Source organism: Canis aureus, chromosome 8 (genome assembly GCF_053574225.1).
Source record: "Canis aureus isolate CA01 chromosome 8, VMU_Caureus_v.1.0, whole genome shotgun sequence".
Taxonomy (NCBI): Eukaryota; Metazoa; Chordata; class Mammalia; order Carnivora; family Canidae; genus Canis; species Canis aureus.
Genome location: NC_135618.1, coordinates 75,290,398 through 75,306,018, shown reverse-complemented (window position 1 = coordinate 75,306,018; position 15,621 = coordinate 75,290,398). Strand labels below are relative to the sequence as shown.

Below are 15,621 nucleotides of genomic sequence, written 5' to 3'. Positions count from 1 at the left end.
AGTGAACTAAGTCAGAGAAAGACAAATACCACATGATTTCATTCATATGTGGAATTTAAGAAACAAAATATGAGCAAAGGAAAAAATATGAGAACGAGAGACAAATCAAGAAATAGACTCTTCGCTATAGAGAATAATCTGATGGTTACTAGCAGGGAGGTGGTTGGTGGATGGGTGAAATAAATGATGGGGATTAAAGAGTACACTTATGATGAAAACAATAATTTAAATTTAAAAAGAAAATGTAGAAGGATAAAAAACAGAATAGTTTAGAAATAGTCCCACACAAATATGCTTAACTGATTTTTGACAAAGGTACAAAATCAATTCAATGTTTTCAGCAAATGGTGTTGGATCAAGTGGACATCCATAAGCAGAAAAACAATCTCCAACTTAAACATCACATCTTGTACAAAAACTACCTCAAAATTGGTCATAGACTTACATGGAACACATGAAACTACTTTTAAAAAATCGGAGTAAAATATTTGTTATCTAAGACTAGGCAAAAAGTTTTCAGACTTGACTTCAGAAGTATTACACAAAAAAGGGAAAAAAATGATAAACTGGACCTCATCAAAATTGAAACTATTGCTCTGTAAAAGCCCATGTAAAGGAGATGAGAAAAACTACAGACTGGAAGAGAAAATATTTGCAAACCACATATCTGACAAAGGACTAGTATGTAGAAAACACAGAAAACTCTCAAAATTCCACAGTAAAAAAGAAATAGAAAATGGACAAAAGGCAGGAACAGATATTTTACTGGGTAAGATATACAGATGTTAACTAAAAGTAAACATTTTTATTTTATTAGCAAAAAAATTATGTCACATAGAAAGATTATGTCACAAAAGAAAGATTCAACTCACGGAACCAGAGAGTAGAAAGGTGGTGGCCAGGAGATAGTGGATGCAAGAAATAGGGAGATGCTAGTCAACGAGGACAAGCTTTCAGTTACAAGACGAATAAGTTCTGTGGATCTAATGTATAGCATGTGATTGTCGTTACTGTATTATAATGATACTGTATTATATACTTGAAATTTTGTAAGAGTGGATCTTAAGTGTTCTAGAAAAGGTGATGGGTGTATTGATTAAATAGTTTGTGGTAATCACTTCAGGGTATACATATATTAAATCACCATGTACGTCTTTAACAAACACCATCATGTTGTACAACCTGATGTCAATCATACCTGGATAAAGCTAGGAAACATTATATTCAATATTATTAGCCATCAGGGAAAAGCAAATTAAATTGGCAAGGGAGGTGGCACCTGGGTGGCTCTCTCAGTTAAGTATCTGACTCTTGATTTTGGTTCAGGTCATGATCTCAGGGTCCTGGGATTGAACCTCGCGTTGGGATCCGACCTCAGCACAGCCTGTTGGAGATTCTCTCTCCCACTGCCCCTCCCCCACTCACTCGCTCTCTAAATAAATAAAAAAAATATTTTAAGAAACTGGCAATGAGATGTCACCATCTAGCAACAGAATGGCTAAACTTAGAACAAAAAATTAACACCAGATGCCTGTGAAGATGCATAAAAATTGGATCACTCATATGGTGCTGGAAGGAATATACAGCTACCCTAGAAAAGAGTTTCCAATTTCCTTGAGAAAGTAAAATGTAGCTACCATATGACCCATTGTCAAGAGCTGAACACACTTGAACGGGTGGGAATGACTGAAATTGGGACGTGGAGGCAGGACTTGTGGGTTGTTTGGGTGTTGGTGCCTTGGCTGTGACGTTGCACTACAGTTTTGCAGCCCTGAGAGCAACTGCAGCTCTGTATTCTTTCTTAATCTATATGCTAACAATTTACAACCTCATAAAATGAGTGAATGTGAACAATGCGAAACGTTTAGTTTGCAAATTGTATAGAGATTGTGCTTGATAGAATTCGGCCCTTTCAGACTTCCCTTGCTTTCAGAAGGTAAGCAAACTTTCTTTGAATAGTTTTCTGTTTATTTTTCCCCCAGTTTCTTTTCTCTTTCGTGAGTTCCACTTTTGCACTTTCTATTTCCATCATGAAGTTGACTTGAACTTATTTCTGATGGTCAAATGCAGGGATCAGTGAACTATGGCTCATGGGCCAGATCTAGTCCACCCTCTGTTTTGTAAAATTTTATTGCAGTTCAGGGACCCCTGGGTGGCTCAGCAGTTTGGCGCCTGCCTTCGGCTCAGGGCATGATCCCGGGGTCCTGGGATCCAGTCCCGTATCGGGCTCCCTGCATGGAGCCTGCTTCTCCCTCTGCCGGTGTCTCTGCCTCTCCCACCACCCCCCCTCTGTGTGTGTCTCTCATGAATAAATAAATAAAATCTTTTTAAAAAAGTTTTATTGTTCAGCCCATTCATTCATTTTCATATAGTCCATGGTGGCTTCCATGCTACAGGAGTTGAGTTGAGTGGTTACGACAAAGACCCTGTGGTTCATGACGCCTAAAATATTTACTCTGGGTCTTTCCAGTAAAAGTACACTGATTCCCTGACCTAAGGGATTAAAGAATAAAATGCAGTTTTATTTAAAACATACAGAACATTTATACCAAGAGAGTAAATCAAAGAAATATTTAAAAATTAAAATGTATTTGGCATACTTTAATTACTTCTAAATATTCCAAATTACATCTTAAATAAAAGAGAAAATACAAATTATAATCAGTGAATATCAAAATATGTATAAAATCATTTACATCGTGTTGTATTATTCAATAATGCCACTTGAGATCTTAAATATCATTAAACATTTTATACAGATGCGTCCTCGCGTTTGCTACCAGAGGAAGGATCGGTGTCCTGCGTCCTCCTTGCTACCTGTTGGAACTGAAGAGCAGCGACGGCTGTGGGGCGCCCGGGGCTCCGGTGGAGCCGTGGACCCTTGATTTCGCCCGGGCCGATCCGGGGGCGCGGCGGGGCGCGGGGTGGGTCCCGGGGCGCAGGTCGGCCTGACGCCCTCTGCCCCGCGCGCTGCACCCCTGTCTCCCCCATGAACCGAGATTTAAAAAAGCGTCCTAGGAACTGGATCCCTGCGCAGCCTTTGAGCGCCTCGCAGCTGGGGGCGCCCCAGGGGCCGCGAGCAGAGGAGCCGCGAAGGAGGGGTGCCCAGCCCGGGGAGGGGGGCACCGAGCCCGCCGGGGGGCCGAGGGACGCGTTCACCGTCGGTCTTCGCTGCGAACGCCTGTGCCCGCCGCCCACGTCCTCCCGGTCCCCGTCGTCAATGCGGGCGCAGCGCCACCCACCAGCTTTAAGGCGGCCGAAGCCGCGGACCCTCGTCCTGAGGTCACCGCCAGAGGCGTGGAGGAGCGGGGCCCGGGGCCCGGGAGCCGGGCCCCCCAGGACCGTGAGGCTGCAGCCAGCCCCGAGGGGCGGCGCCGGCCAGAGGCTCTGTGATAGTGCAGGTGCGTGCGGGTGCGTGCGGGTGCGTACGGGTGTGTACGGGTGTGTGCAGGTGCGTACAGGTGTGTGCGGGTGTATGCGGGTGCGTGCAGGTGCGTGCGGGTGCGTGCGGGTGTGTGCAGGTGCGTGGGGTGTGTACGGGTGCGTGCAGGTGCGTGCGGGTGTCTACGGGTGCGTGCGGGTGTGTACAGGTGTGTGCAGGTGCGTGCGGGTGCATGCGGGTGTGTACGGGTGTGTGCAGGTGCGTACAGGTGTGTGTGGATGTATGCGGGTGCGTGCAGGTGCGTGCGGGTGCATGCGGGTGTGTACGGGTGTGTGCAGGTGCGTGGGGTGTGTATGGGTGGGTGCAGGTGCGTGCGGGTGTGTACGGGTGCGTGCAGGTGCGTGCGGGTGCGTGCGGGTGCGTACAGGTGTGTGCGGGTGTATGCGGGTGCGTGCAGGTGTGTACGGGTGCGTGCAGGTGCGTGGGGTGTGTACGGGTGCGTGCAGGTGCGTGCGGGTGCGTGCGGGTGTGTACGGGTGCGTGCAGGTGCGTGGGGTGTGTACGGGTGCGTGCAGGTGCGTGCGGGTGCGTGCGGGTGTGTACGGGTGCGTGCGGTGCGTGCAGGTGTGTACGGGTGCGTGCAGGTGAGGGCCTCTCCTGCCTGAGTCCAGCCAGACACAGGCTCAGCCTCCAGGGCAGAGCCCTCAGTGGGGCCCGGCCCGCGCCAGTACCCAGTACCCTGCTCCGCGAGCTCTGCGGGGTGGGGGTGGGGGTGGGGGTGTCTCAGCTCCTCCCCCCCCCCCCCCCCCCCGGGGGAGACGCAGGCTGGGGCTGGGCCTTGTGGTTTTTGTCTCCGCGGTGCTGAGAACCGGGCAGGAGCGCCGACTCCTCCTCCAGGAGGCCCGCCCGGCTGGGGGCTCGGGTGTGGGATGGGTGACGCACCTCGGGCTGCCGGGCCGGGGGCGACCCCAGGTACTGCCCGCCGCGCGGTGCCGCCAGGGCTGCCCCCAGGACGAGGGGCAGAGGGGCCGGGGCGGGAGTCGGCAGCAGCCGAGCTATGGGGGACCCCGGGGCCGGGGCGAGCCCGCGGCTGGGACCTCCGGAGGCGGCGAAGCCTGCGAGGACCTGCGGAGCGGTGACAGCCCTTCGCGCTCCGGGGGGCGCTGGGGGGGCGTGGGGCGGAGTGACTGGGTGCGGGGCCCCAGAGCCCCCAGGCAGCAGCGGGAGGCAGGGGAGGACCCTGCCCAGGTGGGGGGGCGGGGGCTCTGGGGCCGAGGCTCCAGGCCGCGCTGTTTGCAGCTGCCTCTTGCCCCGCGAGGGCCGAGGGCCGAGGGCCGGGCAAGGCGGCCGGGCCAGGGGAGGGGCTCGAGCGCCCCTGGGGGGGGAAGCTGCGGAGGCGCACGCAGGTGCACCGAGGGGCCGCCCGGGGCTCGGATCCCGGGTGTGCAGGGGGGCCGGAGCGAAGGAGCGTGCGTGTGGGATGCAGCCCCGTGGCGCTGTCAGGGCTTGGCGTGACCCGTGCGACCTCCAGATCCCTCTCCCGACACTTCAGTGATAGAAAGTTCCATAGCGCCCAGCTGCTCACAGGAGGAAGCGGAGTCTCAGCACATGAGACCCTCAGTCCCCGGCCCCCAAGACCTTTCTGGATCTGGCTTTCAGCCTCCTTCCCGTGATCTTTCAAACATCACTGGCACTTTGCTGTTTTTATCTTAGCATTTCTTTTCTTCCCTGACTGTCAGCAAATAAAATACTACCCGGCCACAGGACCCCTGGGTGGATCAATGGTTGGGTGTCTGCCTTCAGCTCAGGGCCTGATCCCGTGATCCCGGGGTCCTGGGATCCAGTCCTGCATGGGGCTCCCTGCCAGGAGCCCGCTTCTCCCTCTGCCTGTATCTCTGCCTCTCTGTGTGTCTCACAAATAAATAAACTGTTAAAAAAAATTCGACCTGGCCGCATAAATGTAACCTGTTGGAACTGAAAGAGAAACTGGAAGCTTTGCAGATCAAGTCCTGTCTCCTGCCTTCTTCCCATTTTTGAGGCAAGGAAACCAAGGCCCAGGACAGGCACCATTCATCCGGTTTGATCTTCTGCCCCAGAAGGAACGAGAGGCCCCATCGCTTGGCCCTTGGTGGGACGGCAGGAAGAAGACAGTGACACATTTCCCATCCTCTGGGGATTCTCAGGAACAGAAGCCATCTCATCGCACAGGCCCCCCAGCACGAGGGGGTTTGGGGATGCCCAGGAGTGGAGGCTGCAGCAAAGCCTGGCTGAAATGGGGCGGGGGGCTCATTTCCTTCCCTTGGCAGGGCCTTGCACACACCTTCCTGAGAGGTGGCCTCCCTCTCGGTCATCACCTTTGATACCATCTGCTCCTGCCCCTAATTGTCCTGGTAAACTGGTCACCTGACTGTGTTTCCCTGGATGTCAGCCCAGGGGGAGGGAGGGCCAGTCTGCCCCCAGCACAAGTCTGGCCAGTGGGACCCCCTCCACATTTGCCAAACATCCATCCAGTCCACACCCCCAGACGGGGCAGGAGCTTCTGCTGTTGTGGGACGACAGCAGGTGGCATCCTTAGATGCACTAGTACAGACCCAGCAGGCTGAGGATCCCATCAGAAGGGATGGAAACCCCACATGACAGAGGAACGCTGGTCTATGACTGTCAAAGGCTGTCCTGTCACCGCATCACCCGGAGCGTGGCTTCTACCTGAATGATCCGACATGGGTGCACTTTGTTTTGAAGGACTTCTGTAGTAACCCCTTGCACGTACCCACAGCCACGTGCTGCTCAGTAGTAGCAGCTTCACCCGGAAGGAACCAGCTCAGGGCATGTGGTCTCCCAGGGACAAGGGCTCCAGGGGGTCACGACTTTGAGTTTGCCTACAGAAAATTTCTGTATTCTAGAATAACTCTGGGCCAAATCCAACACATTGAGGGCTGCTTTGCACCGCACGAGCCACTATTTTTTTTTTTAATCAACCTTAGACTTGGACTAAACATAATCCTTGGTTCATGGCATATTATCATTGAGCCACAAATCATCCTCTTGTTGCCTTCCTCCCTGCTTCTCCCTTTCTTTTTCTCTTTTCTTTTCTTTTCTTTTCTTTTCTTTTCTTTCTTTTCTTTTCTTTCCTTCCTTCCTTCTTTTCTTTTTTTTCCTTTTCTTTCTTTTCTTTTCTTTTCTTTTCTTTTCTTTTCTTTTCTTTTCTTTTCTTTTCTTTTCTTTTCTTTTCTTTTCTTTTCTTTCCCTCCCTCCCTCCCTCCTTTTTATTTCAGGCAACCAGTATGCCACCCCTGGAATCTATCTGGTGCTAATTACAAGGAAGTGTTAAGGGGTAAACGATGTTCCTGCGATTGCTGTTTATATGGTTCATTAACTCAGCACGCCCTTCTCAGTGGTAACAAGGGCCGTGGTTACATGGACTCTAGAGGGTGACTGCCCGGGTTTGGATCTAGGTAATGTACCCGAACATGGGCAAATTACTTCATCTCTCTGGGCCTCACTTTCCCACTTGTCCCATCGGGGTTACGCCTTGTAAGGCGTTTGAAAACATTCAGGGAGCTAATCCACGTGAAAAGCACTTAGAACAGTGCATGCAACTGTTACCACTGGCTGCTGTCATTACTGTTTGGGGTGGGGGGAGCCTCCCTGCTTACTCCGTAGTGTTGGTGACAGTACAACAGTGAGGAATCAGGAAGGCAAAAATGCCTTTCTGGCTCAAACAGGGTTACAACCTCTCTGTGATCCAGTAGGATCACGGGAGTCAGGCCGGAAAGTCAGAGAACACAGCTTCTCTTCCGGGATCATGTTCTGTTACCTGATGATTCTGCAGCTTTTGGCTAGAACTTCTCCTTGAACTTTTCACATGGTCTGATACGATTGGTTCTCAAACTTGGTTATGGCTTAGAACCACCTGGAGGGCTCGTTAAAACACGCATCACTGGGCCTGAGCTCCAGATTTGGGAGGTTGGAGGGAGGGGGCTGAGAATGTGTGCTCCTAACGAGTTCCCAGGCAGTGCAGCTGCTGGCCCGGGGACCACACTCTGAGAAACGCTAGTCTAAGCAATTACCTGATGGGGGAGGGGATGCAAGGCAGTTTGGGAAGGCTTCCTGGAGGTGAAGACCTTTGAAGCAAATGGGGAGGAGACAGCAGTGGGAACAAAGACAGAGAGCCATGGGAGAGGCCAGTGTGCAGGGGGGAAGGCACGTGGGGGCGAGGCTGGTGGAAGCCTGGGATGGCTTCAGACCCCGGGACCAATGTGAACAGAGCCAGCTGCAGCACAGACCGGGTGCTCACCGTGCCCTGCTGCTTAGCCCAGCGTCTCAGCTTCCTTTACAACCTGGAGGAGCCCTTCCATGATCCTGTTTTCAAACTAGGGACCAAGATCCATGATTCCTGAAAGTGTAGGATGAGGCCGGGGGCTGTAGCCACATTTAAAGAAATGAATGAGAACAGAATGGAATTCAAGACCTGGGACCTCACTGGACTTGTAACACGGGTATTCAGTCTAACCTGCGTCAGGTTTAGGGTTTGTGGGGGGGTTCCCACATTGTGACAGGCATGTTAAGGGTGCGTGCGGGCCAGGGCTTCACCTGGACGCACACCACTCATGCCCTGCCCTGGGGGACAGTAGAAAAGATGAGGCCTAAGGTCCCCGGAGCAGGAAGGGCTGAGGGGAAGCCTCCAGAAGGAGGGGTCAGCTCGAAATGCGCCCACAGGGTAGGCTTTCTGGAGGCGGCTGCATCTGACCCTGAAGCTGGCTGATTCTGACACCAGGGCCTTCTGGGGAGAGGGAGACAGTCTGCCGGCCAATGAAGTGTTGCTGGGACACACCGGGAGTGGGGGACAGGGTGTGCGGAGGCAAATAAAGGTTTGGAAGGGAACCTGGGGCCCAACATAGATACAGAATCCAGATAGAGCCTGAAGAGCCTCCAGTATCATCAGCCAACATGTTCAAGTTACAGAGGAGGAAACTGAGGCCCGTTGGCCCACCCTGTCCGCACCTAGGACTTGAAGGCGGCTTTGAAGGCTTCTGGGCCACGCTGTCTCCAAATGGTGGCACAGAGGCGAGGCTCCAGTAGTGTGTACCGGAGAGTGAGTGAAGGCTTTGGGTCGGAGAGGAGGCCCTTCCCAACCAGGTGGGAGACACTGGGGTGAGTTAGGAACCCGGGAGCCACCAGCCCACTTTCTTTGGTCCTGCCAAACGTGTCAGCCCGTCTGTATCAAGAATTTCTATGACCTTGTAACCTGGGAGTGATCAGCCGAGCTGGGCTCATGCTCAGGCCTCGAGCCAGGCCGGTGCACCCCGGGCTTACCACCTGCGCGTCTTCAGGCCCCGTTACGTTCAGTCTCATCTGGCACATTGAGAAACGGTTCCAGAGATGCTCTGTGATTCGAGGTCACGGAGAACGGGAGGCCCGGGGCGGCTGTTGGGCTCCCCTGACTGGTTGTGAGCTCCTTACCAGAAGCTTCCAGCAGCCGGGACGTGAGACGCCACAAACTTGCTTTTGTACTTCCCAGAGCGCCAACGGTTGGGCCGGCCGCGGCCCGGTGTGGGACTGTCCTCGAGGGTACGACTTCCTGTCCGATAAACAGCCCTCTGCTGCCAAAAGCAAAGTTCCCGTCTGAGAAATCGCTCCGGAACGTACAGGAAGAAAACGATGGGGAGTTTAAACGAGGTGACGTGAAGGAGCCCACGTCACTTCTCCGTCCCGTTTCCCTTCAGCCGATCCGGTGCCGCGGAGGCCGGGCTGGCTCTCGGCCTGGGTGCTCGCCCCCGAGGTCTCGGCCCCCCACGACCGCTCAGCTGATCGCGCTGCCAAATCCCGTCCCACGCGTCTTCTTATGCTACAAACGTACGTAACATCAGCAGTCACATCTGATTTCCTCTCCTCCACCTTGATTGAGGCAGAAGGATAAACAGCAAACGCTGTTGCGAATATCCATCCAAAATGGCAATTATTGCATCATTATATTCGCTACTTTACTTGTCATGTACCATTAGAAGGGTAACAAGATCACTGTCAGTCAAAGGCGGTGGAGATAATTAGAGCGTCTATAGGTTAGCAGGAAATCAAATTGGTGCTAGTACCCATCAAGGCCGGGATGCTGAGCATAATTAGAGGGAAATATGCAAAGGTTGAGATGAAGAGAGCCCCAGGGATTAAACACCTCGGCTGATTTGAGAGTTTGACTCTTCTGCGTCCTGAGATGGCACACGGGCCGTGCAGACAGCGCGCGGTGCGTGGGGAGCCGCGAGGCCGGGCCCATCAGGACGCTGCAGAGCACTGGGGTCTGCAAGGTCCCGACAATTGCCTGACCCGGAGAAAACAGCATTTGTCGCCTTTTCCAAACCACTAGTTTGTCTTTAAGTTCTATTCTCCGGTCAGGGAAGCAGGTGTTAGCAGAAGGGCAAGAGGAGGGGAGTGGGTCTTTATTCGGGAACCCCCTCTCCGCCCCTCGGCATTCCGGGCCTGCAAGCCCCATTCCTGAACCCGCTTCCCCCGTGGGGCACTCCCCCCGCCCCCCGCCCCCACAAATGCTGAGCCCGTGCTTCTGGTCACTTCCACGGCTAATCCCCAGACAGCGGGTGCCCACATCCCGCTGCCCTGGACTGCTTCTTCCCAGAGAGATAACAAACACCAATCCAAACGATCGCATCCGAACAGCAATTTCATGAGATCAACACAAGAAAAATTAACATATTTTTACATTTTGAAAAAACAAAACCAGATTTCAGAGGATGAAGTCGGGGCGTGTGTGTGTGTGTGTGTGTGGGGGGGGGGGGGGGGAGGGGGATGGTGCAGGGAGGCTGCAAACCCACCAGGGCTAGGCCAGGCTGTTCAACGAGACACAGAGAAAGTAAGAGACAGGAGGAAAATACTGGGAATGTTTGGAATAACATACAAACGACCGAGGTCCGCAGATTGAAACGCAAAGGAAGGAGCGAGCAAAAACGGTGGTCACAGGCCCGACATCAGCTCCATCAGGTGTGCCGCTGAAGCGACCACGGGGCTCCGAGGCTGCCCGCACCTGCGCCTCCATGCCCCGCCACGGCCGTGAGTCCCTTCCTGTCACTTAACAGTGGGTGGCTTAGGGCACCCCGAAAATAAAGAGGAAAAGAACGGAAGATCCACAGCTGCCAGAGCGGGGCGCGCACGTTAGAGAAACTGATGGGCAGGTCGCTAACTGCGTTTAGGGTAGGGCGACTGGTGACGGGCCCCCGCAGCTCAGCCTGGAGTCCTCACACGGGCTGGGTTCAGCGTGTTTCCTCTCCGGGAGCCCGGTCTTGCAAGCACGGCTTCTTCCCTAAGGTTAAGGATGGCCATCTCACACAAACAAGCAGTTGGAAGCTGGGTTCACATTTTTTTTAATAACATGGCACAGTTTACATTACACAAGTAGGTTCCACCGATGAGAACATGCTGAAGAGTCAGTCGGTTTTCACGTGTCTTTTCACATAGGGTCTAGAAAGGACTTTATTACATACAGGATAAACAGCAAAAAGGTCCGTATAGAACAATCTCTTTACAATACTGAAAGCTACCACTACAGTTCCAGTGTACATATTCCTTGGGATTTTTTTTTTTTTTAGTTGTCTTAAAAAAAAAAAAACCACTGCACAACATCTGGAGTTCACAAAAATCTGAAGCTCACAACTAAACCTTCAGTTTACTACTAAAATAGATCTCTCTGCTTATTAGAAACAATGGTCTGTAGTTAACTTTTTTTCTTTTTTGCAAAAACAGGATAACAACATCGGATAGCACTTTAATATACTAGAAGACCAAATGGAACTAATTTTATTTCATACATATATTTTACAGTCCAGTAGACAAGATATATTGTATTTCTCTGCTAGTAAAGTCATATTCTCTCCAAATATGTAGACAAGAGGCTTAATGTATTATAAAAGTATTGTGAAGACACATGAAGGTTGATGCGAACTGAAAACCACACGCACACGCAAGACTTTGCCACTGTTCACCCTCTGTAACTCTCCACGGCTCCGAAAGGTGGACCTGCTCCGGTGATTCCCAGACTTTATTACCAACTGGAATACAGCGAGTCACATCAGGAGACATGCACCCTAACTCCGCCAGTTACTGAATACAGTGAAAAACATATCCATCATCTGAGAAAACTCGAAGCTTTCTTTCAGGATTTGTTTGGGTGTCATCAAATCTCGTTACAGAACGAGGAGGTGTGCACAGATATGAAATAGGACACACTAAAAAAAAACCGCATGGCTCCCACATGAGGTGTGTGTGAAATCACGTGACTGATGGTGACGAGATGCTGGCGACCTGTCTGTGTCCCCTGATTTTGGCATCTGACAACTCCCATCCTCCCCTGGTGGCCCCTGCCTTCGGCTTCCCCTTCTCCGGGGCTGCGCTCCCCCCGCCACCGCGGCCCACAGGCAACTCCGAAAGCCAAGGTTTCGGCCTGGGGTCCGAGCTGCAAAATCGGATTGTTTCTGTTTGAAAAACACAAGCAAGGAAAACAGAGTCATATCACGTAAGCGCTTGTTCAGGGAAAATATGACCTTAAGTATGTTGTAAATGGATTTGAAAAGGCTCCTTTGAGTCAGGAGGGCTTTTGAGAAAAGCCCTAACATTCATTGCATAGTTGAAGGGTTTAGCTGTCTATAACAATATATGGGAACGTGGCCGTAGCCGGCCACGCTCGCTGATATTAAGTCTGCAAATAGCACATTTTAAGAAGTATTAATGTATTATGTTACTTACTCTTTATCTATTTACATTTGTACAAAGTAAAGCTTTCGTCTTACCCTTTGCATATATGAACCATTAGCTCACGAAGCAATGTGTTTTTACATAACTATGTACACGGCCTTCCCTTCTCATCTGAAGGAGCTCCACACGCTGGACTGTGTGGGCTGCCCTTGGTTTTCCCCCAGTTACCACCACATCGGTGCGTGTTTGCCATCTTCACGGTTTTGGTTCAAATCAAAAAAAAGTTTTATACGAGAAACCAAAAGAGTTAGGGACATGAGAACAGAGGGCTTGGCTAAAAGATCTGAAAAATTTCAACATATAATATACAAAAAACATTTCAAAATCTGCACTGAGTCTGTACATTTTTTACAAGGGGAGGAGGCGGGGGCGTGCGGCCCCCAGTCTGTGTTAGCGGTCCGTTCTCGCTCGCTCTCTCGCACTCTCTCAGGTCTGGCGTCGTGTCGCTGTAGAGCTTCTCCTTCCTCTCTCATGTCCTGCTCTCCCTTACCGAGCCTCGATGTCCTTCAGGGTGTGGGAAGGCGGCCTCTCCCTCATCTCTGCCGACAGAGGAGTAGTCCTGCGGGGGGAGACCGGGCGGCCCCCCAGCGTGGAAATGAGTGGAGGGGGCGCGCTCAGCGCTGCCGTTGGAGGGGTTTTGTTGAGGAGTCCGTTCTGGTGCCCCGCGGTGGGGCTGATCCGGGGGTAGTGCATGCTGGGGAGCCCCGGGGCGATGAGGCTGGGGTGCGGCAGGTGCCCGTCCAGGGAGGCGGGGTGCACGGGGTGCAGTCGTGTGTGCTCGTAGTCCTCTCTGAGCATGTGCAGGCGCTCCCGCTCGTCCAGGTGGGCCCCGCGCTCGTGCTCCCGCCGCGGGTCCACGGATAGTGGGTGGTGGTGGTGGTGGTGGTGGTGGTTGTAGTCGTGAGGCTCTCTGTCCCTGAAGGAGCGGTCGGCCTCATAGAGCCGGGGGGTCGAGAGACGGTGCAAAGGGTCGTTCCTCAGCAGGAAGTCCCTGCCTAGCGGGTCTCTCCGGTGAATGTCAAGTTCTCGGTAGGGATCCCTCAAAGGGTCCCGGATGGGGTCCCAGTGGAAAGAAGGGTATGGGAACCGCTCTCCGCCCGGGATGGGACTGATGCCCATGAAGGGAGTCATCATGCGAGTCCTGTCCAGGCTGCTGATGCTGTTCATGGGGTGAATGCCCGTCACCCCCACCGTCATGGGCATCGACGCCAGGGGCCCCGGGTGCACGCTGGACGAGGAGCTGGGAGGAGGCGCCTCCGAAGACCGGTGGGTCTGCGGGGCCTCCGGAGGCAGGTCGTGGTCTTCTTTGCGCTCCTCCTTCACCTTAACCTCCGAGCTCTTCTTGGGGTTCTCGTAGGCCGGCTCGCTCTTGCGCTGCTCCACCTCGCGGCTGGAGGTACTGCCGGGCCTGGCGCTCTCCACCACGGGGGTCCGCACGTAGGGCGATGGCACCCGGGCCAGCTGCTTGGCCTCTTCGCCCACAGCTCGCCCCTCGTGGCCGTGGCCGTCCTTCTCGGGCAGGTGGCCCTCCTTTGCCTTGTGCTCGTCGGCGGTCAGGTCCTTGCGGGATTCTGAGTGGTCTCTCTCCCTCTCTTTGGATTTGTCTTTCTCACGAGCCTCAGTGTTCAAATGACCCCTGATCTGTTCAGCGGAGCTACGGTTATGTCCCAGGGTGCTCACCGGGAGGATAGGTGCTGGTGAAGGGTGGCTGGAGTGTCTTTTCTCAACGCTTTCCCTGGGGGAGGAAGAGGGAAACAGAGAAGCAAATGAAACAGGTCGGCCGACCCAGCCAGGGGCTGCCAATGAAATGGTGGTGTGAGGAGGACAGGCTTGGGTGTGGCTCCCGTGGTCACTGAGGCAGCCGGATGTGCCCTTCTTACGGCAGAGCCAGCACCCTGATCTGACTCCCCTATGGGATGAAGTGCTGGGGGAAAGGGGAGCTGAGGGGGAAATACTTGTCTCCGTGTGTGAGATTCACATGCCCCCATCAAGACCACAGACGAAGAGCTGTTGGCAAGAGGAGATGGAATAGCACGGCCGGCGATAGCAATGTGGCCACGCAGCCCGCCCGTCTACATTCCCAGGATCATCTCGTGTTAAGAAAGCCTGACCAGCCCGAAAGCGAAGACAACCTTTCTTCCACCTTTGTGACACCACAGCAGCAGGAGGAAGGGTCTAATGTGAATGCGACGGGAGCTGCGATCTCCTGACATCGGGACGAGGGACCGTCTCCGAGTACAGGACGCAGATTCAGAGCGTTCTCGGAGATGCAGCACTCCAGGGCCTCTCAAGGGAAACCTCAATATCAGGGCTCGTGGGCTGCGAGCGCTTCTGCTTTAGGACAAGAGAGCCGTAATTGGAGAAAATGGAGGAAAGCCAGTAGGACAAGCAGGGTCCCTAGGCCCTAGGGGACAAATGGAGGACAATTTTAAGAACATCTGTGAATGGAAAGTGGAAGAATTTTAGGGGCCTGTTTGGGATGGGGGCAGACGATGCAGAGCACAGAAAGACAACAAGGCAGACTCAAAGGGGGAACACAGGGCCGGGTACGTCGTAGGGACAGCCCTGGACAGACCGGGCCAAGGCAACGCGCAAGACGCTTCATGGGCTCGGCAGGCTCACAGGCGAGGGCGGCCCTGGCCAGAGAACGAAGGAGGGCTCCCCTACAGATCCTGTTTCTAGCCAACATGCAAGGCTAAGAGGAGGAGTTTCTTTAAAAGGTAAGAATAAAAAAGAGTGTATTTTATTAAGTTTCCTGACTTTAATCCAAAGGCCATTTTGAACCCATCAAGAAAAGAATGAGAACGTTGGCTCCACTTCACGGACAGACGGCCCAAAGAGAGTTCCCAGTCCAGGCTACACCCGCTGCACCCTGGCGCTTTACAGCCAAGAGCTGCATGCGAGAAGTGGTCCTCCCCATGGTTAGATTTTTAACATGCTGTCTTGAAGGAAAAATGTGTTTTTTTCTTTTAGAAGACAGCAATCAGCAGCTAGAGTGACGACTTACGAGGAATACATAGTAATCTAACATGCAGTCTGTGGAGTTGAATTCTTTTAAATCACGAGTGTGCGTGTGCATGTGCGCATGTGGACCCACACACCCTATACATGGCAAAGAAAAATTAAAGATTTGGACCATATTTGAGGCCTGAGTACCAGAAGGAGAGTGTTGTTCAGTATTTCCTATCAAACGTATCTTGTCTTTCCCCTGCTTAGCAGTTCGTTCTAAAGGAAAATCGCCTACAGAAAGAAAACAGGGACACTTGCTCAAGAGTGCCTCCAACATTCTTCAGAGAAGATACTCTGAGAGATTTTCCTCTTTAAGGCAATTCCTTTCATAGGCATGGGTTACCAAGTACAGAGCTAAAAAAATGGTTAGTCAAGGTAATTTACCTGCTGGCAAAACAAAACCCACACCAGAAATGCTTGCTGATGCTCTTCTACGTCTGGGTTAGCAAAATTTTATTAGTCGGCTGTGAGCC

The 15,621-nt window shown here is 52.8% G+C and overlaps 1 protein-coding gene across 12 annotated transcripts in view; it reads right to left on the bottom strand.

Moving 5' to 3' along the window:
• Window positions 1-10,736: 10,736 nt before the first annotated feature.
• AUTS2 (activator of transcription and developmental regulator AUTS2) overlaps window positions 10,737-15,621 on the bottom strand; it is a 1,127,680-nt gene continuing 1,122,795 nt past the window's right edge. For all 12 annotated transcript variants that reach the window (XM_077908303.1, XM_077908300.1, XM_077908299.1 and 9 more), the window contains one exon: window positions 10,737-13,874. In XM_077908303.1, coding sequence (XP_077764429.1) covers window positions 12,626-13,874 — 1,249 coding nt within the window. In that variant the 3' untranslated portion in view covers window positions 10,737-12,625. The remainder of the gene's footprint in view (window positions 13,875-15,621) is intronic.